The sequence below is a fragment of the Sinohyriopsis cumingii genome, unplaced genomic scaffold (assembly GCF_028554795.1).
Source record: "Sinohyriopsis cumingii isolate HCF-2022 unplaced genomic scaffold, ASM2855479v2 utg003493l, whole genome shotgun sequence".
NCBI classification, from domain to species: Eukaryota; Metazoa; Mollusca; class Bivalvia; order Unionida; family Unionidae; genus Sinohyriopsis; species Sinohyriopsis cumingii.
In genome coordinates this window covers 41,536-67,992 of record NW_028316504.1, presented here as the reverse complement: position 1 = coordinate 67,992, position 26,457 = coordinate 41,536, and the positions used below count along the sequence as shown (strand labels likewise).

The 26,457-nt window shown below is 35.3% G+C and overlaps 1 protein-coding gene across 1 annotated transcript; it reads left to right on the top strand.

Annotated features, from left to right (window-relative positions):
- Positions 1–312: 312 nt before the first annotated feature.
- On the top strand, positions 313–26,457 carry LOC149769612 (uncharacterized). Its single transcript, XM_089949815.1, has 4 exons — positions 313–550; positions 12,400–12,645; positions 25,875–26,022; positions 26,367–26,457. The coding sequence occupies exons 1-4, from the start codon at positions 313–315 to the stop codon at positions 26,455–26,457; spliced, it is 723 nt and encodes a 240-aa protein (XP_089805941.1).

The following is a 26,457-nucleotide window of genomic DNA, read 5'->3' as shown; positions in this document are numbered from 1 at the left end:
GTCAACATAACAAGCATCAACAATATAAACTATGCTAATTTAACAGTAATTTACTTCGTAAAATATTGTAACATGTGCCCTTTAAAACGTAAATCTAATTTTTCATCAATATACTAGAAAAGTAATACAGCTACTAAATAACAAATTAAGTTTGCGTTTTGTGAATATTAGGCATTCAGCTGTCGATCGTTGTCTATTGTTTTCGAAATATACGAACACAAGTGATCAGATGGTGTAAATATTACGTCATCGTGACGTCATCGCATTCAATAAAGCTTTTGTAATTTTTACGTCATTATAGTCATAGCGACGATGGCGAAGATTGTAGAACATGTCATTTTTATTTTCATCTTATATTTTATGAAAATTAATGTTGGAGTAAGAAGTCTGAATATTGTATCAGACGTGTACATGCAAACGGGAATCCTTGGTCACTGCGGTGAAACAGTTATTCCCAAAGATAGCGTATTTGTGAAATCACATTTTGGATTCGGATTTATGAACTATGGAATCAACGAAGATTGCACTATTCATTTCAGAACCTTGACTGGTAATTTTTATATATTCCTTTTGGTGCTTTTTTTCATACTGTACCAAATTATATTCGTTTCTGGGCTGACAAAGTATACCGAATAATTCAATGGAGGGAAAGGAGTGGGGGAACACAACCAGCGGCCGTTTTCTTCAATATATCTAATATCTGGATATGAAATGTGAAATATATAGCAAACAATACCTAACTTTTCAAAAATCAAACAATTGTCGATTTGTGGAATTGCTATTTTAGTATATACATGTTAATGTTAAGACATTTATTTAAAATACATATTCTTGTATAAAATATAAATTTTTAAAACGCGATGGCCGCCAATAACAAATATGTCAGCATCCTCGGGAACAACCGTATTTTATCGTTAACGTTCATCTGTTGGTTATGTTTTTGCTTTTAAGAGTAATAAGTTTATTTTAGTGTAATTTTTAAATAGCATTCTCCCCATACATCCGATGAAAATGTCGCTTGTGAAGGAAGATAAGTCCTAAAATCTAAGACGTCCATACTGATATGTATGATGTGTGGATAGTCCTAAACTGTAAGCCGTCCATACTGATATGTATGATATTTTGATAGTCCTAAACTGTAAGACGTCCATACTGATATGTATGATGTGTGGATAGTCCTAAAATGTAAGACGTCCATATTGATATGTATGATGTGTGGATAGTCCTAAAATGTAAGACGCCCATACTGATATGTATGAGATCTATAAGATGGCCGCTATGGCTTAACAGGCTTGAAGCAGCTATTCCGTTTTTTAGTGCCGTTGTCATGATATTTGAGCTTTTTGCCTGTTTTCATCTTCGTTATTGTGTTCATTATGCATTGGCTGTTAAATTCGTATGTGTTTCTTCATCTCCTTGTTTTGGAAACGAAACGAGAACAATTAGACTTTTTCTCAGCTGTCTTGCCCCACTGTTTTTCAACAAACCGCCATCACGTGATACTCGCCAGTCAACCCGTTTATGCTACGATGGACCCTCATTAACTGCTTTAAATGATCACTCCTTGGCTCTCCACTCTACATTGTGCTCTAGACTTAACGAACTGAGACTACATTCATCATTACCTAAATATAAACAGAAGCGAAAGAAGAAACGTTGTTTCAAAGCTGGCCGGCGTAAAACAGGAAGAAGAATCCCAGTTACCTCCCTTATTTCGACTCAACAATTTAAAAAAATTCGACCTTTAATTTAGATAACCTAATTCAAGTCCCTATTAATTCGTCAACCTTTGTGTCAACTATCCAAGAAATACCTCTATGCATTGCATTATTCAATGCCCAGTCAGTAGGACCAACGGAAAATCGCACAGAAAAAGTTAATTTTATCAACGAAGAAAATGTTGACATTTTTCCTGACAGAAACATGGCTAAAAACATCAAGCGATGAACCCAAGTGTGCGGATCTAACACCCACTGGTTACTCCATCAAGTCGTTCCCCCTTAATTCTCGCGGAGGTGGTGGAATTGCTGTCGTCTCAAGGAACTCCACGATAAAACGTCTTAACTACACCACAACATTCAATTTCGACCACACATCGTTTGAACTAGTCCAAACCACACTCACACTGGAGCAAAGGTCAGTCCATTTTTTCTGCCTATACCACCCTCCTCCTAGTAGATAAAACAAGCTGGCTGACTCTCTCTTTTTGGAGCAGTTTCCGAATCTCCTGGACTATGGAAATTCGATAGGTGGAAACCTGATTATTCTTGGAGATTTCAACTTTCACTTTGACTGTCCCGGAAACTCAAATACATCAAAACTCATAGATTCCATTAATGTTTTCAACCTCAAACAGTCAGTTAACCAACCCACCCATAAACATGGTCACATTTTAGACTGGATTCTTCATAGACCTGATGATAACATTCTACGGTCCTCCCTGGTATCCCATGACCTTGCATCAGATCACCTCTGCATTATATGCCATCTGGACGTATCAGTCCCTAACCCTCCACCTTTATCTGCTACTAAGAGAAACCTCCGTATGATAAATAGAACCAAACCAATGCACGACATCCAAGCTAACCTAACAACTTGCTTACCTCCAACCCAGAACAACTCGATAACTGTCTGCGTTCATTGCTTGACAAACATGCCCCAGCTACCAAGTGCAGAGTATCAATTCAAAAGTGTTCTCCATGGTATAGCAGTGTTAGGGACCAGCTTCGCACTGCTAAAAGAGACCACCGTAAAGCTGAGAGGCTCTGGCTTTCCACCAGACTCACTATTCATAAGCAAATCTATGAAGTCGCTAAGAAGAATGTCACAAATATAGTCCATGCAACGAAATCAGCCCACTACACTACTAAGATCATGGAAAGTTCCAGCTGCAAAGAGCTCTTCGAGATTACTAATGTCAAGGAACAAATCGACACCACTTTCAACTACATTCTCTCCAGTCATCCTTCTGGACATGTTTGCAAATTTCTTCCGTGACAAAGTACAAACCATTAGAGATAAGCTTGACACCACAATTTCAATTGACTCGTCGTCATCATACAGTTGGGATACAGAATTTGAGCGGCAACCATTAGTAGCATTTGAACCAGTCTCTATGGATTTCGTACGTACAATCGTGATGAAGAGTGCACCAAAGTCATGTGAACTTGTTCCAATTCCAACATCACTGCTGCTTGAGTGCTTTGATCCAGTATTGCCTTCACTTACTGATGTTATTAATACCTCTCTCTCATCTGGGGAATTCCCATCATTTTTCAAAACTGCCATTGTAAAGCCTCTGCTGAAGAAACCAACACTAGACCATTACGATTTAAAGAACTACCGCCCAGTTTCTAATATCCCATTCATATAAAAAAAATCTTAGAAACGGTTGTTCTATCCCAGCTTGTATCTCATCTAAATTCAAACAGTCTTTTTAGCAATATACAATCTGCATATCGCCCTTGCCACAGTACTGAAACTACTCTTCTAAAAGTAGTTAATGACATTCTCTCTGCGTTGGATAGCGGAAAGATTACAGTCCTCACCCTCCTTGATTTGTCTGCAGCATTTGACACAATAGACCATGATATATTACTTCACCGTCTCCAGCATGTATTTTGCATTCATGATACAGCCTTACTGTGGTTCAAGTCCTACTTGGTCAATAGGACACAAATTGTATCTGCAAATGGAATACACTCGAACCCAGTTGATCTATGTTGTGGTGTTCCACAGGGGTCTTTTCTTGGACCTGTTCTCTTCATTCTGTACACTCAGCCGCTCTCAAGTGTCATAGATTATCATCCAGTTTCTCACCAATTGTACGCTGATGACACCCAAATATACAAATCTAGCCACCCAACTGAAGTTGATGCTACCATCCAAGGTGTAGAGAGGTGCATTTCTGATGTGAAATCATGGATGACATGGAATAAGCTGCAGATGAATGATGGTAAAACTGAGGCCATTCTGATCACAACAAAAAAACTTTTTCATTCACATCCTTTACCTCAAACAATAAATATCAGCAACGCCAACATTAAATTCACACAATCAGTACGAAACCTAGGTGTTACTCTGGACAGTACTCTCCCATTGCACCAACATGTCATGAACATATGCAATGTTGCATATCTTGAGCTGAGACGCATCAGCTCAATTCGCAGATATCTTTCAGTTGATGCCACTAAAACACTTGTGTATTCATTAGTACTTTCAAGACTGGACTATTGTAACTCAGTTCTTTCTGGTTCATCTCAATATCTGTTCCAGAAACTTCAAAAAGTTCAAAACACAGCTGCTGGGATCATACTTAGAGTACCACGATCAGAGCACACCTCCCCGCTGCTCTGTACCCTACACTGGCTATCCGTTCGATCCAGAATCAAACACAAAATTTGTTCTCTGTGCTATGTTTCACTGTCGGACTCTAGTCCAACGTACCTATCCGATCTTTCCCATGTGTACACACCAGCAAGATACTTACGCTCCTCTTCTGACAATCGTATACTCATTATTCCCACTATGAAAACAAAGTCATATGGACAGCGTTCTTTTGCATACCAAGCCCCAGCAACGTGGAATGAATTGCCCACTGAACTTAAACACAAAGACACAGTGATCACATTCAAGAGGGCTCTCAGAGCTCACTTATTTCGACTGCAAGAACAAACTTAAAGACCTGATTATGTTTCCTACCTGAAATATTCTCAGCATGTTTTTTATTTTTTAATGTTTTTCTAGTTTCATTGTGTTTGTTTTTGTAATAATATTATTATATGTTTTTTCATCTTATAGGTGTTGTCTAATGTTGGAAAGCGCTTAGAGCTTCTAAAGAATAGGCGCTATACAAAGTCCTCATTATTATATATATATATATATATATATATATATATATATATATATATATATATATATATATATATATATATATATATATATATATGGTGGAGAAAGATCCTTGGAAAACCCCAGGAAGAACCACCGAGCAGCGGGAAGCAACTGGCAAGCTTTCTTACATATCCGCTTTGGCCGAACCCGAAAATCGAATCACGCGGACACACCTGACATGTCAGTGATCTGGTAAAAGGGAGCACCTTAGACCAGTCGGTTCCACCCGGGACCCCCACAACATCGTTAGTGCTAGAAGTGAGACGTCGCATCCCACATAAGAATATCATGGTGGACATTTTTCTTTGTAGGACTCGAAGAAAGAAGCCTCCCCTAAAATCCGTTCTAGCTAATATTGTTTTGTTTGTAACCATTGAAATAATATTTTTATACCACATGAATGTAACAGTTTTAACGATTGGCGGATAGAATGTCCCGTCTCGGGAAACAAAACATCGTGCCTCGTTCACTTTAAGGCGTCTTCCGCACGCAATCGTTTCTGTCTTACTTGACAGGCTGTAAAGAAAAAACGAGTTATTGCCCTTGTTTAGGAGAGATATGAAGATTTCTTCACCCATATCGCTCTTGTGGGAAAAGACTTGCCTTGGGCGACCAAATCTTCATATCGCCTCCCTAACAAGGGCAATACAGTGTGTTATATCCTAGAAATCCTGAAAACCTATCTGCCTTCTTTCTCTATAGTTTTATGTGCTGATGAAGGTCATGGCAGGTTTTCTGATACAGCTATAGTTTCTGCCCACATGCAAAAATCTGCAGCTATTGTAGGTCTCTAAACAAAGTCAAGTCAGTAAAGAATAAACATGGCCAACCTTTGATGAAAGATTGCCTATCATGATTTCTGATCACGGGGGATACAACGACTACCAGTACCCCCAAATTACGTTCGGGACACGCTTTCAAACACATGGATGGATGCTCGTCAAAGGTAGGTTTTAATTATTTTCTTGTTTAGAATTTTTAGAAACTTTGTAGTCACAGAACACTGTAGCTACCCCAAAAGTCAATCACTTGTGTTAGATACTGTTGTGCACGGCACAAATACGCCGCAACGAAGGAAAGTGATGACCAGCCAGTGAAGTGCGCGCACGATATGCACGACCAATGACTTCCATGGTTCGGTGAAACAAATGCTTCTGGAAGATAAGGGACCAATCAATTAATGTTTTTGAGAGTAGGGGTGACGTTCCAGCTCCCTTAACGTCTTCCCGAAAATTAATTGATCTGTCATGTAAACCTGTGTGTCACCTAGATATAGAACCAGGCTTTCGGCCATGGTTTCGTCGCGTAAAGCTGTATTGTACTTATCCTATACAAGATTGTTTCTTTGGCATAAACACATAAACTGTGTTTAAGGGATTATTAGCTCACTTCTACACAGTAGATGTAATATCTTTTACCACCCATGGCGTCGAGGCTACTGGAATATGAACATATTTATAATGTTATCAATGTATATTGACATGCAGTGAAAAGTAATTATTGTATTGCAGTCCAGTGAATTATGAAGATTATTTCTCTCAGAAAATGCAGTGATTCACGGCCTAGATTAAAATAAATTGATAATATTTTATGAAGCAGTTCTTAAGGACAATGATTTTTATAAATAATACAAAATAACATTTATCTGTGTTTTCTTTCAAGTTATTACAGTAGCTCTACGTTGATATCAAAGAAACGAATGTTCCAAATTGTTTTATGTCCTTTATGCCCTGTTACAATAGGTGTATAAGTAAGTACGTGGGCGCATGAGTAGGTAGGTATTTCTGGACAGGTGGGGAGCTAGGAAGGGTTAACAATATGTATGCACAATACTGGCTATGTGGTGCCTTTTATAATTTCAAATATTAAATTAAAAAAATAAATGTTATTAATATGAAACTATGAAAAATGTAAAATTACATTAGAAAAGTGGTTAACATTTCGTTGTGAAGATCAGATTAATCTGAACTTAGTTTCTTCATAATAACTAATGTTTCCATTCCATCTGTCTCTATAATTCTCGGTCGTCGGCATCTCTCTCTCTCTCTCTCTCTCTCTCTTATTGTTCCTTGTATTCATATCCTTTCTCTCCATGTCGTTGCTGTCATTCTTTGGGAAGAGATACTACTAAAGGCTAGAGGATGCTGATGTTTATTTGTCGACGCCTGCATTATGTAGTCAAGGACCAATGTCTCTTTTCTGTAAATCACTCTCAATATATGAGTAACATTTATATTCCAGCATCTTCGCTAGCCAAGGATCTGATATGTTAACCCTAACCGCACCTTGGCGGATTGATCAGATATTTCAGAGCTTTTTCCTAGCGACATCTATTGGATTTAATTAGTTGCCTCCCTTGGTATGCAATGCCAACTAACCAGCAGCGTGTAAATGAGATGCAAAGTACACTGGCCGCAAATGGTGGAGGCAATTGACTTCCAAAGGATAATTTGTAAGTTTGACATCGAAAGTATGATTACGTACCAGAGAGGAATCATTACCGGTGCATTTCAGTGAAAAGATGTATTTGTAAAATCACGGACGGCAATGAAAAATTGCAGCAGTTAGTCTCCTCCGCCAGTCTGCTGGTGGCAGGTGCCAGTGGTTAAATTGTGTACGGATAAGACATCAAATTCGTACATAGCTTAGATCTATTTGATTGTGGTTCAGTTATGCACTGATCAGACGTCAAATCGTAATTGCAGATGATTGATTTGATACACAATAAAGGCTTGATTTGGTACTTTAAGGCACAGCAACAGAAGTAGGTTAATTAGTTCTGATGCAGCTGGAATAAAGTGCCTTGCCCATACTTATATACACCACGGTCGCTGACCCTCCGGTCGTGACTCTGGCAATGTAACCACTGAGCCGCCGCGACTCCAAGCAATAAGGGACGTTGAACTATGAGAAGCAATCAAAACATCCACTTTAAAAAGCCTTTATATTGAGGCAAATGAACTACCACTTTATCTCGTACAAACATAATTGGTTATTCAGTTTTTTCTACTAAACTATCATCTAATCCATGTTATTCCATATATCATATAGTCCTTAAGCCCATACAATCAAATCTTGCAGGCCCAGAAACGAAGTTTCAATCCACATTGGTATACAAAATTCGTCTTCATGCAGCAAAATTCAATCTTGCCAACATTACAGAATTCTCTATTCGCCAATTACCATCTTGATTATTAAAACCCAATTACAAACATATTGCTTCTCAGAGTACATTCATGAAATCAGATCCACCTATCGTAGCAATACATCCCTGTCTACAAAAGGTTCGAAGGATGGAGACAAGATTGGAGCTATCGTTGCAACACTTTTCGGTACCATCTCATGCCGGTTACCTCAGAAATTACAGACATACTCAGATCGTTTGAACTAAATTGAAAATTCTATAAACATCAACAAAATTGAATTATCATTTTGGATTTTAAACTGAAAGCCCTACATAACCTAAACTTCGATAACAATTTAATATCCAAAATCTTGCTAAAACTTTTAATCGCGTTGGCTGCCTTGTCACAATGGTATCAATGACAGTGCAAGAGAAGATAAATCAGCCATAGGCGCTCTTAGTCACCTGCTTCTGTGTGGAAATTGTCGCATTGGTATTAATGGTAGTGTGTGTGTGTGTGTGTGTGTGTGTGTGTTTGGATTTTTAACGTAGCTTTAACAATTTGAGTATATCGCAACAACGTGTGGTAGTTTATAGTGATGGCTAGCACTGGGGTATCATGCCGCAGACATGTGGCATCATGTCCCACCCAGTCACATTAACATGACACCAGACCGACCAGTCCTAATACTAACCTCTTAATGCTGAGCGCAAAGCGAGAAGTTGCTAGTACCATTTTTATATCTGGTTCGGCCGAGATTCGAACTCGCGACCTCCCGATTCCGATTAATGGTAATGAAAAAGCAGATAAAGCAGCCAAAGCTACCCATTTGTTGAATGGAAGATTCTATATACTTATTTGAAATATTATATATACATATATTGACACTTTCATTGTACTTTGTACAATATATGGAATGAAACTCAAATTACATGATCAAGATCACGAGCATATGAGATGCACATAACTAACCCATGCATACCTGACATGTGACGAACATCGACCAGTGTGCATGTCTCGACAGTATCCACTGAAATTGAGAGACACCATAGTCGAGAGTACCGACTTCCACCGCATGAGATGTGGGTTTTCCGATGTAAAATAAAGTAAGAAAATGTTCGTTGATGTACGATTAGAGGAAGTCTTAGACATTCAAAAAGAATACGGTTTATGTAACAACCAATTATGTGCTTACATTTTAATGACTTGGTATTCATTTCACTTTATCTTTTATTTTTATATATTATACATCTTGAACAGATTTTTAGCATCTTTTTCCTTTACTTGTTATTTTGTAGGACTATATGTTTATGTTATTTTGTAGGGTTATATGTTTATGTTATTTTGTAGGACTATATATTTATGCTATTTTAGAAGGGTTTATATCCCAAATTAATTTTTGCCTTTGTTTTCTCTTTACACTTTTAATATCGAACTTTTAATAGATATAACTTAGCCCAGTTAGTGCTGCCGTGCCGTTAAATCCTATACATACATACATACATACAAGCATACAGACACACACGCACGCACGCACGCACGCACACATCGAAGTCTTCAATCAAACATTACTTGTTTAATATTGACTTCGTTCAATAGAAAAATTTGATTTAGCTTACTGTGTATTAAACTCTACTTTAACTTTCTACTTTCTTATCCTGTACATATTTTCACGTTCATTCATACAAATATGAACTTTCAATCAAGTTATTTTCAATCTTTTGGTCTTATTGTTTCTTCGCTGTGCCACGTAACGGAAAAATCAGTCTTGGATAAATGTTTTAAACTCGCTTTAACCGTGTGCTCATTTCCAGTCTTGCATATATTTTGAGGTTCATACATAACAATTATAATTTTATATAGAGTAATATGTAGCCTGTTTGCCTGGTTGCTTCTTAGCTGTACCAAGTCTCAACGGTGTGTGTGTGTGTGTGTGTGTGTGTGTGTGTTCCCCACCCCACCCCCACCCCGTCTGAATAAGCGTAAAATCTTTAATAGAAAATTTAAACTGTCTCCTCCCCGTCACCTTTCCGTTGTATTGCGGTCTACGTAGATGATGCCATTTCCTAACTGGAAGAGGCAGTAAATGGTGTATGTAATGACTACGTTACTCTGTCTGACACGGCGGATAATTCCACTCTGTGTGTAAATGGTACCTTGCAAAACTCCATAAACGCGGGCGTTGCATGCAACAGCACCTTGTTGGAAAACGGAACTGAAGTTAACACAACGGAACTCCAACAGAATCGGACAAACATACCAACATTGTGTGGAACAAGAAGTATGTACTGTTATTTTATTATTGTCTTTTCCCGAGGGAATTGTTATCTTCCTCCCCGTCACCCTTCCGTTGTATTGCGGTCTACGTAGATGATGCCATTTCCTAACTGGACTGGTTGATCTGAACCCTTTAGTCTAGTGGTATGTGCGTCCGACTGTCAGACAAAGTAACTGGAATTTATTCCAGACATTTAGACGTTGTCTGCCCTCTCGTTACGTTCAGGAACTCATCATAAAAAATAGCTGGTGGCCTGGTTGACAATGGGCTTCAACCGCTTTTTAAGGTCAATCTGAATGAAATTCATTTATGAATGTCAAGGTAAGTGGGGAGTAGTGTAGCGGTCAACGTGTACGAGGCTACCTATTAACCAGCCTTGTTGGTAAAGATCTTTTGGTCTGGTAGTATGTGTGTCCGAATCCCGACCGCAACAGTTGGATTTTATCTCTCTTACCGTTACATTTGATGAGCCTTTTCGGTGAAATGTTTTAAACCAGCTTTTGATCGTCTACGGCAGCAAAGCTTCGAAGAAAGTATCAAAATACTATTTTCTAGCATGATGAGCTTTTAAATACTTTGTATTGTCAGTTATTGATACACTTGTATATCATGGGAAAGGTCTGATACAATAAAGAATTCTAGTGAAATTCTTGCATACCTTAGAACACTGAATCAGATGTTTGTTTTGATTATTTTGATTTGAACGGAACTTTTAACACATTGTTGGCTATATCATGCCGACAAAATGGAAGCTAAGAACGTTATCTACGGACAAACCGAGGTAACCGACCTAAGCTGGCCTGGGAGGATATCGAGCCTCCGACACTTCACCAGGAAAGCCACCTTAGTTTCCCTGTTTGAAGTAAGTATTCAAATGGAAACGTACTTATCACAAGTAATTGACTTTATCAGCGTGTGGTGTTCCGTGACTACAACTTTTCTACAAAATTAAAGTTCGAAAGAGAAAACAACGGCGGAAACTTACCTTTGACAGGCATTTAGGTATGTGATTGGAATGCTCGTGGGAGTATTTCGCATGTACTAATTGTAGCTGTAATGAATATATTTATCCTTAGCACTAATTCACTTTTAAACAAAAGTTTTCTTTTAAATCACCACTGAATTGTCAGATTTAAAGACCAGTGTACGGACAATTCAGGGTTTTAACAATCTCAAGAGTATATGCTTTAAAACCAGTCTAAACATCCGACCTTACTTTCTTGCAGATAAATTATTTAATCATCTCTCACAAAGTCCTTCTGCTGACAAACGTCCAGGTGATCTAAGTCTAATCTACAATGGACGGCAACAGAGACTATAACGGTTATATTACTGTCTTACATTCAAGTAGAATTATCGTTACAGAAGCAGAAGACGCTGAAGAATTGCAAGAACAGTTATTTACCGAATCCACCATCAAATGAATTGCAAATAATTACGTCAACTAACAAATTCAACATGCAGGTCTTGAGAAGTCATTTGTAGCATTCTGCATAAATATATACAGAGAAATTAGCCTATATTTTTTAAATTAGATTCGTCAGTATCTAGATATATTTTCAAATGCTTTCGTCTGACATACAAAATTATTCATTCTTATTGAATCAGTGAAGTTTCTGGCAAACAACGAATTAATGTTGGATTGATATTTATTTAACAAACTGAATAATGTTCAAAATAAAACAACTTACTAGGTCACTGGTCACGTGTTCATTGCAAAGAGAATAAACCATATAGAAGTTTGTCATTGCCTACGTATATACACTCAATCATTATTGTCATGTCCTGCCATCAAAAGTTGCTATCGTTCATATCAAATTAAGTGAGAAATAAACATATCTCGTTTTCAAAAGCAATTATCATTAAAAAAAACACCTTAATAATAAAGTATCTAAAATTTACGAATGTAAGAAATAGATAACACCAGTTCTAACACACTTGCTAATGTAATCCATTTGAGAGTCCTATCACAGTAACACCCCCACCCCTATCGCAGCACGCCTTGATCTTTTAATTTTTCATATTGATACACCTACTACACTGGTCTTCACATTACTATTTTTGGATAAAAATAAATTGAGTAGTCTTTTAACATAATTGCAGGTTACAAAATGCTAGTGAAGTTCGTGAAATTTGAATTGGAAGAGGCAGTAAATGGTGTATGTAATGACTACGTTACTCTGTCTGACACGGCGGATAATTCCACTCTGTGTGTAAATGGTACCTTGCAAAACTCCATAAACGCGGGCGTTGCATGCAACAGCACCTTGTTGGAAAACGGAACTGAAGTTAACACAACGGAACTCCAACAGAATCGGACAAACATACCAACATTGTGTGGAACAAGAAGTATGTACTGTTATTTTATTATTGTCTTTTCCCGAGGGAATTGTTATCTTATAGTGTTGCTTTGTCCGGTACAGTGTCAGACAAACTGTTTGGTTTGCTCCGCGCATATGTATGAAACGATTGTAAATTGCCAATGCAGCGTAAATAATTGGTGAAATAATAGATGTAGTAATCACATCACGTCACTTGGCATCATATAACTTATGCGAGTGGCAATAGTACAGTGGAAATGTTTCTAATTCCCGTAGTCATGTATTGCATCCCGTAAACAAGGGTAAATGCGTTGTCTTAAGAATAGATCGCTTTTCCCCGTAGTCAAGTATGGCATCCTACAGTCGATGGTAAATGCATTGTCTAATTTTTTGTCAGGAAATAAGGACTAGAGAACTTATCATGGGTGATACTAATATCCAACTATACTGACTTTCGAAGAGGTTGATGCTGTACTGTTATTTCATGGATATGCAGGCAACAGACCAAGCTATTTACCTCGTGGTGCTGTGAACAACCTGGTGTCGTACTGCCTGAGACAATACGCGCAGTGCGATTAAAGATCTGCTAGTCCACAATAACAAGGGGAAATAGTTTCGTCAGTTCTATATTGCTATAACATGTTTTATTACCTAATTTACCCAAGGCTTACAAAAAAAAAAAAAAACTTTGTCTGTTAGTAATGCATCGGTTTCAATAGAGCATTTCTGATCAGGCTCTTTAATTTCGCAAGGGGTTTTTAATCATAGTCACGCTTGCGTTAGCGTACAAGGCAATATTTTGTGAATGGTTTTCCCTTACTTCTGATCATCGACTGTAATTACGTCTGAAGGGAAATAATTTGGGGAATATTATGCTGGACGGTTACTTGCAAATGAAACTGCAACATAATTCGTGGTTGTGCATATACTAACGGAGAAAATAGTTTAAAAACATATATATTATCACACAAAAGAGTAAAACTCGTCGAATCTGAATAGTCAGTCTCAAGTTCGTAGGATGCCGTGACTTTGCGCACAATATTGTGCCAGTAACTCTAATGTACTTCTTTTACAGCATGGAACGTGAAAATAGCACTTAAAACAGCCTTTCATAAGATATTTTCTGACCGAGTACATGTTTCAGTATTGATATTTTAAGTGATCCTAATAATATTTCGTTAACGATAAACTTAAAATCTACCAATAAAAACAGTGTAGGTTTTCAATTTTGACCTACTGCAAAAACAGAATCAACTGAGGAAGGGAATCCAGCAACTGCTCGACTGCCAGAACTTCTGCAAGTTTTATTGGAAAGGAGCTCTGTGCACCTTAACAATGAAGACATGAGGAGGTTAGACTCTGTACTGATAAAGGATCATAATGTCTTCTCGAAGTCACCTGACGACCTTAGAAGGACTGTTCTTGCAAAACACTACATCAACACAGCCATTCAAATTCCTGTAATGCAGCCTCCAAGTATATTGCCTATTGGTAAAAAAAAAATAACGAATGAAGACTGAAAACAAAAATTATACTATATCGAGGAGTCCTTGAGCCCTCAAATGGTGCATGGGTTTTAACATAGAGATATTTACTAGTTTGGGTAACACCACGTGCTTTGGCATAGACTTTAGGAGACTTAGTGATGTATCCAACGTCGATGAGTATATTGATGCCCTTTAGGCTCAAAGTAGTGTAGCTGCTTGGACCTCAATTCTGGATTTTGTTATATTGGAATTACGCCTGAACATATGGAGAAGACTACTTTCTTTGCTAGTCAAGGTCTGTACCAGTTCACATTATTGTCAGTAGATTTAACAAAGAGTCCATCCTTGTTTGAGTATTGAATGAAGACTGTTGCGATGATTGCACTGGTAAGAATGATTCCTATACATGTATGATATGATGGTCCCATGTAGACTTTTGATGAAAGCCTCATCAAGTTAGAGTATTTATTTATCCATCTGCAAAAGGCAAGCATAATATTCAAGCCATCTAAAGGTACTTTCTTTCAGCAGAGTGTAAACTTCCTAAGACATGTTGTATCAGAGGATGGAGTTCATAAAAATCCAGGCATGAACACTGCAATTAAGGATTGGCCAAACTCCTCAGAATGCCAAATAACTTAAGTTTTTCCTGGACTAGCATCGCACTAAAAGAAATTTATCAAGGGATTTACCGAAATTGCACAACAAATTCATCGAATATGCGGAAAGGGCAAGACGCTCATTTGGTCTGAGGAATGTGAACAAACATTAACCAATTTAAAACATGTTCTGATCCTGCCTCCAGTTTCTTTTTGTGCATATCCAAAGACTGCACTGGAATACGTACTATATACAGATGTCAATGACCAGTCTGTGGGAGCATTTCTATTGCAAAATAAGATCGCGTGGAGAAAGTTATTCCTACATCAGCAAGTCCCTCAACAAGCACAAATTCTCATTCTCTGTCCCTAGGTCGTAGCTATTAGCAATTGTGATAGCCGTAACTTGTGTGGTCTGAAATTCATCTTTTGCAGTGAGCTGGATGCGAAACCTTATCAAATCTAGCAGCACACGTTGCAAGATGGCTGCAAGAGATATATGCTTTGTTGTTGTTGTTGTTGTATGGTTTAACGCCATTTTTCAGCACAAGATAGGCTATACATGGCGGCCAGTATAATTGGTGGAGGAAGAACCCTGGAAAACCCCGGGAAGAACCACCGACCCACGAGAAGCTACTGGCAGGCTTTCTCACGTACCCACGTTAGCCGAGCCTGAGACTCGAACTCACGCAGACAGAAGAGATATATGCGTGTGATATGAAGGTTACCCACAGGTCTAGTCACAAACACAGAAATTATGACGCATTATCGAGACACACGTGTAAGATTAGGGTAAGATTTGCCCAAATTGCTGTTAGTCTCATAGAACAGCTGTAACCCCGAAGCTGAAGTCACCAGAGTCGTTAATAGAAATCAGCAAAAGTATAAACTGAAGCGATAAAATAACAATCTTATGTGGCTTGCTGTATGGGAACCAGCTGAAATTAAGGACCCCAATATCGAATTGACAACGTCTGCTTTTGAGGTAGGAACATATATGCAGTAATGGGAAGATGCCTTAAGTAGTGCAGCATCATTAAAACACATTAGAGCCTATCGTAAATGGGAATTTAACAATGGCAACATTAAATTCCAGCTCATTGTGACCAAAACCAAACAACAATCATTCTTAAAGTACATTCAGGACATACCAACAGCAGCCAGCCTTGGAGCAAAGAAAACTTTGGAGAGAAAGAAGATTGGATTATACTGGCCAGGTATGAAATTATGTCTGCAACGATATTATTGAAAATGTGTGAGAATTTCTGCTCTAAACCTTCAAGTACCCATAATAGAGACCCGTTAGGACAGTATGTTGGTGAGCAGCTATTGCTGTTCTTGTGCTACTCCCAAAGACAATATTTGGAAGCAAGTAAATACTTATCTGTAATTGTCTTATTAAATGGACAGAGTTCATTGCTGTACCAGATCAGGAGGCTGTAAATGTTGCAGAAGCATTTGTGAACAGCTTTGCTTGCAGATTTGGAACACCACTCTGATATCTTGATAATGACAAATCAAGAACTTCAGGCATGAGACCCACGGCGAATAGAACTGTAGTGAGATTCTATCACGTTCTTGTAGTGATACTGACCATGTACTATAAAGCTGTAATACCACTACAAACAGTAATTGAAAACAAGAAAAGCCTATATTATGTAGGAGTATGTTCTTGACCTAAGGGGCGAAGCTGGAAAAGTTTCATGAAATGATCGGGTCATGACTGAAACAAAAGAAATAAATCAAAATAAATACCAAGATTTACTAGCCAAGAAGAGATCTTTGCAATCAGCAAAGGCTTTTTGCATGCACCAGATAGACTGGAAAAATTTTGGAGTCTGTAAAATAAAACATTTACTTCGTCTTGTAAGTGCCTTTTTATTATTGTTAACAAACTGATGACGTTACTTACCGTGTGAAGAGATGAATGAGACAGCCGTCGAAAGTCTACAACAATGATCGTTGGACGCCTTATCAATGAAAGAACACCCCAGCATGGGCAAAGCAGTATAAAACAATGGAATCGAAATTAGCTGTGTGGATATGTAAGCAGTCTACTTATCTTCAGGGGACGTCCGTTAATTATGTCAACAATTTTTAGGCAATTTTTTAAACACCCACCCCCCTTGTCAACAACTGTCAAACTTTCAGTGCCCCCCCAATAAAATTTTACCCACCCCCCAACTAACAATATTTTATACGGCTGGCTTTTATGCTAAAAATATGCTAAAAATAGAATTATGGAAATTAAAAGGTCTACAAATAAATTTTAATACATTTTTTTACTTGTTTAACAGATTTCAAAATGACTATAACACTTTGAATTCATGAACAAAATCGAGAGTTTATATTCTAGCTTCTATCATCTTCCCATAGGGAAGCCAAATGTTCCTCAATCGGTATAATGGGCATAGTGGCTGATTTTTTGTAAAAAAATAACATTGTTGACGTCAATTTATCTTGAACTCCCCCCTCCCCCATGTCAACAATTGTCAAACTTCTTCAAACCCTCTCCCCCCTATTTTGTTGACATAATTAATGGACGACCCCTCAGATGCATATATGTCCAGAATGGGCACCGATTATATTTAGTGGTGTTCACAGCATACCACGTTTGTAGGATGGTAGAGCTCTACCGAGAACTTTATGTAGAGTTAGAAACTGGACTGATCTCCTACTCACCTCTACACTGATTGTCTACGTACTCTTATTGAACGGATATATTAAGTTGGTTCCATTATCAGACGTGATAATGGAAGCGGAGCATACACGAATAAATTGATGTTTTCCGTTTGTAATGAAGCAGTTGTACAGGCTGTGACGTTGTTAACCTTTGATTATATGCTGTGAAGAGAGATCGGTCCTCTTTTGTAAAAACGTGTTATCCAAAGGAGGCTATATCGTTTTAAGCCCAATTATCCTTATTCAGCTGCTGCGTTGAGCAGACGCTTTACGAAAAGGAGGGATTTAAAAAATCATAAATCAGGTAATTATAAAGGATAGCTCTACCAACTTGCATGGAAGATAGCTAATAACTGAACTTACTGTCATGGCCAAATTGATTATTATGAATGTCTGTTGACAAGTGAACATTTTTCTTCGTTCAATATACTTCTTTTGGTTACATAATAACTGCCTCCAGAATTGTTTCTTGGATTTGTCCAGAGACATACAGAAGCAACCGGGATCCGATGAACCACCTAATGGTTAGTCCCATAGTTGTATGAAGGTAACTTTGTCAATAGAGTACCTGAGAAGATAGAAATAATCAGATGATCACCGAGCTTAAAAGCCATATTGAAAGACGTCATAGTTCTCTTCTTAAGACGCAGAGGCCACGGTGCTTCAGCGAATGCAACGGGTTCTAATTGTCCCTGCTTACCGAAAACTACATGCATATCAACAACCACTTTGCACGAGATTTTGCTGAAGCGATCATAATCAGAAACGCCGTATTAAGATGGTTAGGAACCATTTAAAAGTCAGAGAGGTGAAAGGATGGAATCCGTGCTTGGACAACCATCAACACTAAACCATCAGTATGGCCTTGAATAAAAACAGAAACAATAATGTCTGAGTCCGATTTCAAACGGATGATAAAGAGGGGACATATGAACCAGATTCCAAAGAAAGGCCGTTTTGAGTACTACTCACTCACATCGCCAGAGATCCAGACAGCGTTGAAAGTTGGAGGTACATTCTTCTCATATTTTACTGGCGAAGGAATATATATATATATATATATATATATATATATATATATATATATATATATATATATATATATATATATATATATATATATATATACATGCAAAGACTTACTCTTCACATATGACTCCTCTCTAGAAGACGATCATTCCTCTGACAGGAAGCTGAAAATGAAGTTTGCTAAAGTCATAGAAACGAAAAAAATTATTCAGATGTATCAACAAGTTATCTACTCTTTACCTCACCCCATGCTATGGAAGTTGAAGAATCTTCTTGCAGCATGATCATAATGTTGAAAGCATTGGAGCAAAATACACCAATGACAGCTAAATATATAGTGGGAGAAACACTCAGGCTAGTCGATGTAGCTCTGTGTGTCTTGAACCAATAAATAAGGAGAAGCTCATCCTCACCCCAGACACCCAGCGTAGCGTATAATGAGACGGAGAAGAGTCTGGACGGCAAAAAGCGAATTCTTGTCATCCTGGACACAGATTTATGCCTCATTCGGTCCCAGCTTACCGGATCTAGAAGGAAATGAGTTTCAACTTCACGTAAGAGTCCACTGTCATGCACTGGCCACCTGAGGGAAGGTCCAATATTATTCCTGACCAGAAGCTCTTGTCCTGAGAATACATCGCAATGGCACTTGCAGCTAGGAGTGGAGCAAGAATAAACGCAACACTAGAGAAAGATTATCTCCTAGATAATTACAATATGCTTGGCCTTCTTGGAACAGCTGAAACTGACTATAGTGATGAAAGGGTCTCAAGAAAATACAAATATTACTGAAACTTACTATGGTGGTGAAAGGGTCTCAAGGAAATACAGATATTACTGCTACTAAACACTTCGACGGCTGGCCATAATAGGTGCTAAATCAACTGCAGATTAATGATTTTTAACAATGATTGAAGGAACAATGGTTGGAAGAGATCTGTCCAGTGACAAAGTCTTAAGAAGAATAAACCATTTTATTGCATAGCATTTCAAATGTAACGTTGTTTTAAATATAAAATTGCGAATCTGACTTTGACAATGGTATTATAATGTCTTTAAAACTCTATCAAAATTTTGATTTATTGTGATTCAGGGGAACTCATTTTGCTTGGGGTGGGCGGGTATGGCGGGTTGGTGTGATATATCTAGGGTTCTAAAGCTTTACAAAAGTGGACTGGGATGGTGGTTTTCCCATGTTGTAAATTATATTTGTTAATATCAATGACTTTATATTGTTGGAAGAGTGAATTATATGACCTTACTCATGTTGTGTTGAGTGTGATGGCTGATTACGTGTGTTGCAAGTGTCATCAAGTTCGATCTTGCACATCGTTAACTACCCCTATAAAATTGTCAGACTTTTACTTCGCAGGAGTTTTTCACACTCCGAAATATGTTTATCACACTTAATTTACCATCCAAATTAGTATTTGAGTAGAACTTGATGACTTCATCATCTGGCACTATAAATTGGTGAAAAGTCATGATTGCCGACGCTAAATCTGCCACAAAAATACGTCGAAAGCCACGATTGCCAACGCTAGATCAAATAGTTCCATACGCTAAATTAGTCCAATTCCAAATTTAAAAAAAAGTAAACTAAACTTGTTCATAGTAAATAATGGCTTTCTTTATATAACGTGTGTTTTGAACTTTTAATATTGTTTTCTTCAATTTGTATGCAGGTGAATGTATTTTCAATCTTGTCAACAATTCACTGGTACTTGTTTACTCTTGGTTATGACTTGGTTAAAAGCGTTGATGTTTGTGACAGGATACTATATCAAACGTGAATGGACAAGTAATGCTAATTAAATGGGTAATTATCTACATTTTGTGTCACTGGTTGTAGAGTATCTGCTTGGCATAACCCAATTTTCCATTTGAAATTACCCATATCCTGCACATTTTGTTGTGCTATAGGTCAGGTGACTGTATATAAAAGGCTCTTCAGCAATTATTCATTCCTATCTTAATATCCGTCTGTTGAAACATCTTTAGCTGTGGTCAGATATAATTTGATAATAATCATTTATTTTAAATTATTCTTTTGAATTACAAAGTACTCATCGACTTTTCCGACCAAAACAGTCTACTTTGGGATTATTGAGGACTCATTTCATAAACATTCTTGATTATATCATTGTGACATATCAAGATATTCAAGACTAATGGGATTTTTTCCCCGGAACATTCTATACTTTTAGAATTATGATGATTTAACATTTAGAATTATTTGGGATTTAATTCACAATACTGCTAAGTTCCTCTTAAATTTTCACTTTGCATTGTAGGGAAGTAAATTATTTCTTGAACATTACTAAACTTGTTGGCTTTGCTTCCTTCTGTTTAGTTTAAGAACAGAGTCGTAACAATAGTTATAAAATGGCGAAAATGAATTTTAATTATTTCTTTATTGTCAGTAAAGAAGATGAAGTTACACTTTTAGAAGAATAATCTGAGTCAGTCCATTTCAGTCAAATTAAATTCATTGCTATTGATAGTGGCTTAATACAAAAGTAGTAGTAGTAGTAGTAGTAGTAATAATAATAATAATAATAATAATAAAGACGCCTTGAAGTGAAGCATTTGTGAATGCATTACATATTACAATTCTACACGTTAGCACATACCCCTACCCCACCTCACCCCTATATGTTACAGTACTATCCTCTAATCATATAATGTGACATGGGGATGCAGCTTGATAATCACTACCTCACTATATAATGTGACATGAGGATGCAGCTTGATAATCACTACCTCACTATATAATGTGACATGGGGATGCAGCTTGATAATCACTACCTCACTATATAATGTGACATGGGGATGCAGCTTGATAATCACTACCTCACTATATAATGTGACATGGGGATGCAGCTTGATAATCACTACCTCACTATATAATGTGACATGGGGATGCAGCTTGATAATCACTACCTCACTATATAATGTGACATGGGGATGCAGCTTGATAATCACTACCTCACTGCAATCATTATGGTCCATTGTTTACGCTTCATTGAGAAGGATTACGTTTTGCATTTCATGTTCATTTTTCCTGCACTGTTCATGTTAGTATGTTAATATTTATGATGACATAGATTCTTTTTGTAAGCACACCCTTACAAAGATATACACTTCTTTTCTAAGCACACCTTCACAACAATATACACTCTTTTTGTATGCATACCCTTACAACAAAATACTCTCTCTTTAGCTCGATGTCAAATATTTCATCTTTCACTTGCCTTGATCAAGTTTTTTAGTTTAGCAAATGAGTTTTCGGCATGTTATATATTTTCTATCATGCCTTGAATTATGAAATTTGGTAATACGTTTTTATGTACTATACTCTTATTGACCTATATTTTATAATTGAATGCATCTATGTCAGTAATATACCCATACAAAAGTTAAAGGTCACTGAACCCATAGAGTCTATGAAGTACTAACCTATACAGTCAGAACTAGAAATAATTTGCTTTTGTTATGGTCATGTTTCCATATTAATGACTCTACATTGTATAATGTCATTGTTTATCCTCAACAGGTTAACTGTTATTTGTACATGTGAATAAATGTAGGTATTACAAGGAATGATTGCATGCATTTCAGGTGAGGTCTTTTGATGTAGTGGTTAATCATGGTAATTACTGATGCATGAACTATGCTTGTAGCCATGGTCATACTGGCTTTCATTCTAATCATGGCAATTACTGATGCATGAACTATGCTTGTAGCCTGGTCATACTGGCTTTCAATCAGGGTAATTACTGATGCATGAACTATGCTTGTAGCCATGGTCATACTGGCTTTCATTCTAATCAGGGTAATTACTGATGCATGAACTATGCTTGTAGCCATGGTCATGCTGGCTTTCTATTTCTATTTTCACTGTCAGTAAAAGCTGGCTTATATGGGATGCTAATACCAACAATTGCTTCTGAAGCTGATGTAAAGATCAATGAATTTAAATAAAGAAACAACAACAGCAACAAAAATGAAAGCTTATGTAGCATCTAAATTCTCATTACAGTATCCATACTTTGATTCCATTTAAAAGAATGTTTTTATTATTAATTTGTTTTCATGCCCTGTCATGTGAAACAACATCCATAGTTGAGATCACTTGAGTCTGAATATATTTACCTTTTGACTATTAATGTTTACAGTGGTTACGAGAGATTAGTAAAACTTTTGCAGAGTCTAGCACTATAATAAGTAAAAGTTTTGTAAGTATAGCAATATAATTAGTAAAAGGTTTGCTGAGTCAAGCAATATAATTAATAAAAGTATTGTAGAGTCTAGCAATAGAATTAATAAAAGTATTGTAGAGTCTAGCAACATAATTAATAAAAGTATTGTGAGCATAGCAATATAATTAATAAAAGTATTGTAGAGTCTAGCAATAGAATTAATAAAAGTATTGTAGAGTCTAGCAATATAATTAGTAAAAGTATTGTAAGTATAGCAATATAATTAATAAAAGTATTGTAAAGTCTAGCAATAGAATTAATAAAAGTATTGTAGAGTCTAGCAATATAATTAATAAAAGTATTGTAGAGTCTAGCAATATAATTAATAAAAGTATTGTAGAGTCTAGCAATGGAATTAATAAAAGTATTGTAGACTCTAGCAATATAATTAATAAAAGTATTGTAGAGTCTAGCAATATAATTAATAAAAGTATTGTAGAGTCTAGCAATGGAATTAATAAAAGTATTGTAGAGTCTAGCAATATAATTAGCAAAAGTATTGTAAATATAGCAATATAATTAATAAAAGGTTTGTAGAGTCTAGCAATAGAATTAATAAAAGTATTGTACAGTCTAGCAATATAATTAGCAAAAGTATTGTAAGTATCGCAATATAATTAATAAAAGTATTGTAAAGTCTAGCAATAGAATTAATAAAAGTATTGTAGAGTCTAGCAATATAATTAATAAAAGTATTGTAGAGTCTAGCAATATAATTAATAAAAGTATTGTAGAGTCTAGCAATGGAATTAATAAAAGTATTGTAGAGTCTAGCAATATAATTAGCAAAAGTATTGTAAATATAGCAATATAATTAATAAAAGGTTTGTAGAGTCTAGCAATAGAATTAATAAAAGTATTGTACAGTCTAGCAATATAATTAGCAAAAGTATTGTAAGTATGGCAATATAATTAATAAAAGTATTGTAGACTCTAGCAATATAATTAGTAAAAGTATTGTGAATATAGCAATTTAATTAATAAAAGTATTGTAGAGTCTAGCAATATAATTAGTAAAAGGTGTGTTGAGTCTAGCAATATAATTAGTAAAATGATTGTAAGTATAGCAATATAATTAATAAAAGTATTGTAGAGTCTAGCAATATAATTAATAAAAGTATTGTAGAGTCTAGCAATATAATTAATAAAAGTATTGTAGAGTCTAGCAATATAATTAGTAAAAGTATTGTGAACATAGCAATATAATTAATAAAAGTATTGTAGAGTCTAGCAATATAATTAATAAAAGTATTGTAGAGTCTAGCAATATAATTAGTAAAATGATTGTAAGTATAGCAATATAATTAATAAAAGTATTGTAGAGTCTAGCAATATAATTAGTAAAAGGTGTGTTGAGTCTAGCAATATAATTAGTAAAATGATTGTAAGTATAGCAATATAATTAATAAAAGTATTGTAGAGTCTAGCAATATAATTAATAAAAGTATTGTAGAGTCTAGCAATATAATTAGTAAAATGATTGTAAGTATAGCAATATAATTAATAAAAGTATTGTAGAGTCTAGCAATATAATTAATAAAAGTATTGTAGAGTCTAGCAATATAATTAATAAAAGTATTGTAAGTATAGCAATATAATTAGTAAAAGTATTGTAGAGTCTAGCAATATAATTAATAAAAGTATTGTAGAGTCTAGCAATATAATTAATAAAAGTATTGTAGAGTCTAGCAATATAATTAGTAAAATGATTGTAAGTATAGCAATATAATTAATAAAAGTATTGTAGAGTCTAGCAATATAATTAATAAAAGTATTGTAGAGTCTAGCAATATAATTAATAAAAGTATTGTAGAGTCTAGCAATATAATTAGTAAAATGATTGTAAGTATAGCAATATAATTAATAAAAGTATTGTAGAGTCTAGCAATATAATTAGTAAAAGGTGTGTTGAGTCTAGCAATATAATTAGTAAAATGATTGTAAGTATAGCAATATAATTAATAAAAGTATTGTAGAGTCTAGCAATATAATTAATAAAAGTATTGTAGAGTCTAGCAATATAATTAATAAAAGTATTGTAGAGTCTAGCAATATAATTAATAAAAGTATTGTAGAGTCTAGCAATATAATTAATAAAAGTATTGTAGAGTCTAGCAATATAATTAGTAAAATGATTGTAAGTATAGCAATATAATTAATAAAAGTATTGTAGAGTCTAGCAATATAATTAATAAAAGTATTGTAGAGTCTAGCAATATAATTAATAAAAGTATTGTAGAGTCTAGCAATATAATTAGTAAAATGATTGTAAGTATAGCAATATAATTAGTAAAATGATTGTAAGTATAGCAATATAATTAATAAAAGTAGTTTAGAGTCTAGCAATATAATTAATAAAAGTATTGTAGAGTCTAGCAATATAATTAATAAAAGTATTGTAAGTATAGCAATATAATTAGTAAAAGTATTGTAGAGTCTAGCAATATAATTAATAAAAGTATTGTAGAGTCTAGCAATATAATTAATAAAAGTATTGTAGAGTCTAGCAATGGAATTAATAAAAGTATTGTAGAGTCTAGCAATATAATTAATAAAAGTATTGTAGAGTCTAGCAATATAATTAGTAAAATGATTGTAAGTATAGCAATATAATTAATAAAAGTATTGTAGAGTCTAGCAATATAATTAATAAAAGTATTGTAGAGTCTAGCAATATAATTAATAAAAGTATTGTAGAGTCTAGCAATGGAATTAATAAAAGTATTGTAGAGTCTAGCAATATAATTAATAAAAGTATTGTAGAGTCTAGCAATATAATTAGTAAAATGATTGTAAGTATAGCAATATAATTAATAAAAGTATTGTAGAGTCTAGCAATATAATTAATAAAAGTATTGTAGAGTCTAGCAATATAATTAATAAAAGTATTGTAGAGTCTAGCAATATAATTAGTAAAATGATTGTAAGTATAGCAATATAATTAGTAAAATGATTGTAAGTATAGCAATATAATTAATAAAAGTAGTTTAGAGTCTAGCAATATAATTAATAAAAGTATTGTGAGTATAGCAATATATGATTATATCGTGGTTCTGATTGCTTGTATCTCTTCATAGTGCACTCAAGCACATACTACTTAGTTCCCAGAGTACTCATTTGGGTTGTTATTATTATGATTATTATTATTATTATTATTTCCATTATTATAATTATTATTATTATTATTATTATTGGCAGCTGGTGAATTCTTCGTGTCAGAAACAAACATGACAACCATTGTATTTGTTACAAATGGAGCTGTTGAAACAATTGGATTTAATCTGCTAGTAAGCACTTTCCATGAAGAACCATGTTTGGATGGCGAGTTTCGATGTGACACAACCAGGTACATCATGTGTGTGTGTTGTGTGTGTTTGTGTGTGTGTGTGTGTGTGTGTGTGCTGTAGAGTACGAGTAGTTATCTTGTGATAATAATGTTAAGAGAAAAACATTAAGAGGAGAAAAAAATTAAAACAAGGAGAGAAAACAGCAATAAACTGTGTCAATAACTGACTAAACTGTGTCAATAACTGACTATATATTTACATAAAAATATTGATGTCTCAGAAATACAAGTATCTTTTTAACTAAACTTAAAGATGTCCATTAATAGGCTAAATGACATTTGTGGATCTTCTCTGTTTGTCTGCCTGTCTCTCTATTGGTAATATTTACGCATTTTCTTTCCAGTTGCATTTCGAAAACCCTTACATGCGATGGCGTGAAACATTGTTTGGATCAATCAGATGAAAACAAAACTAAGGTTAGTGATTTAGATTAA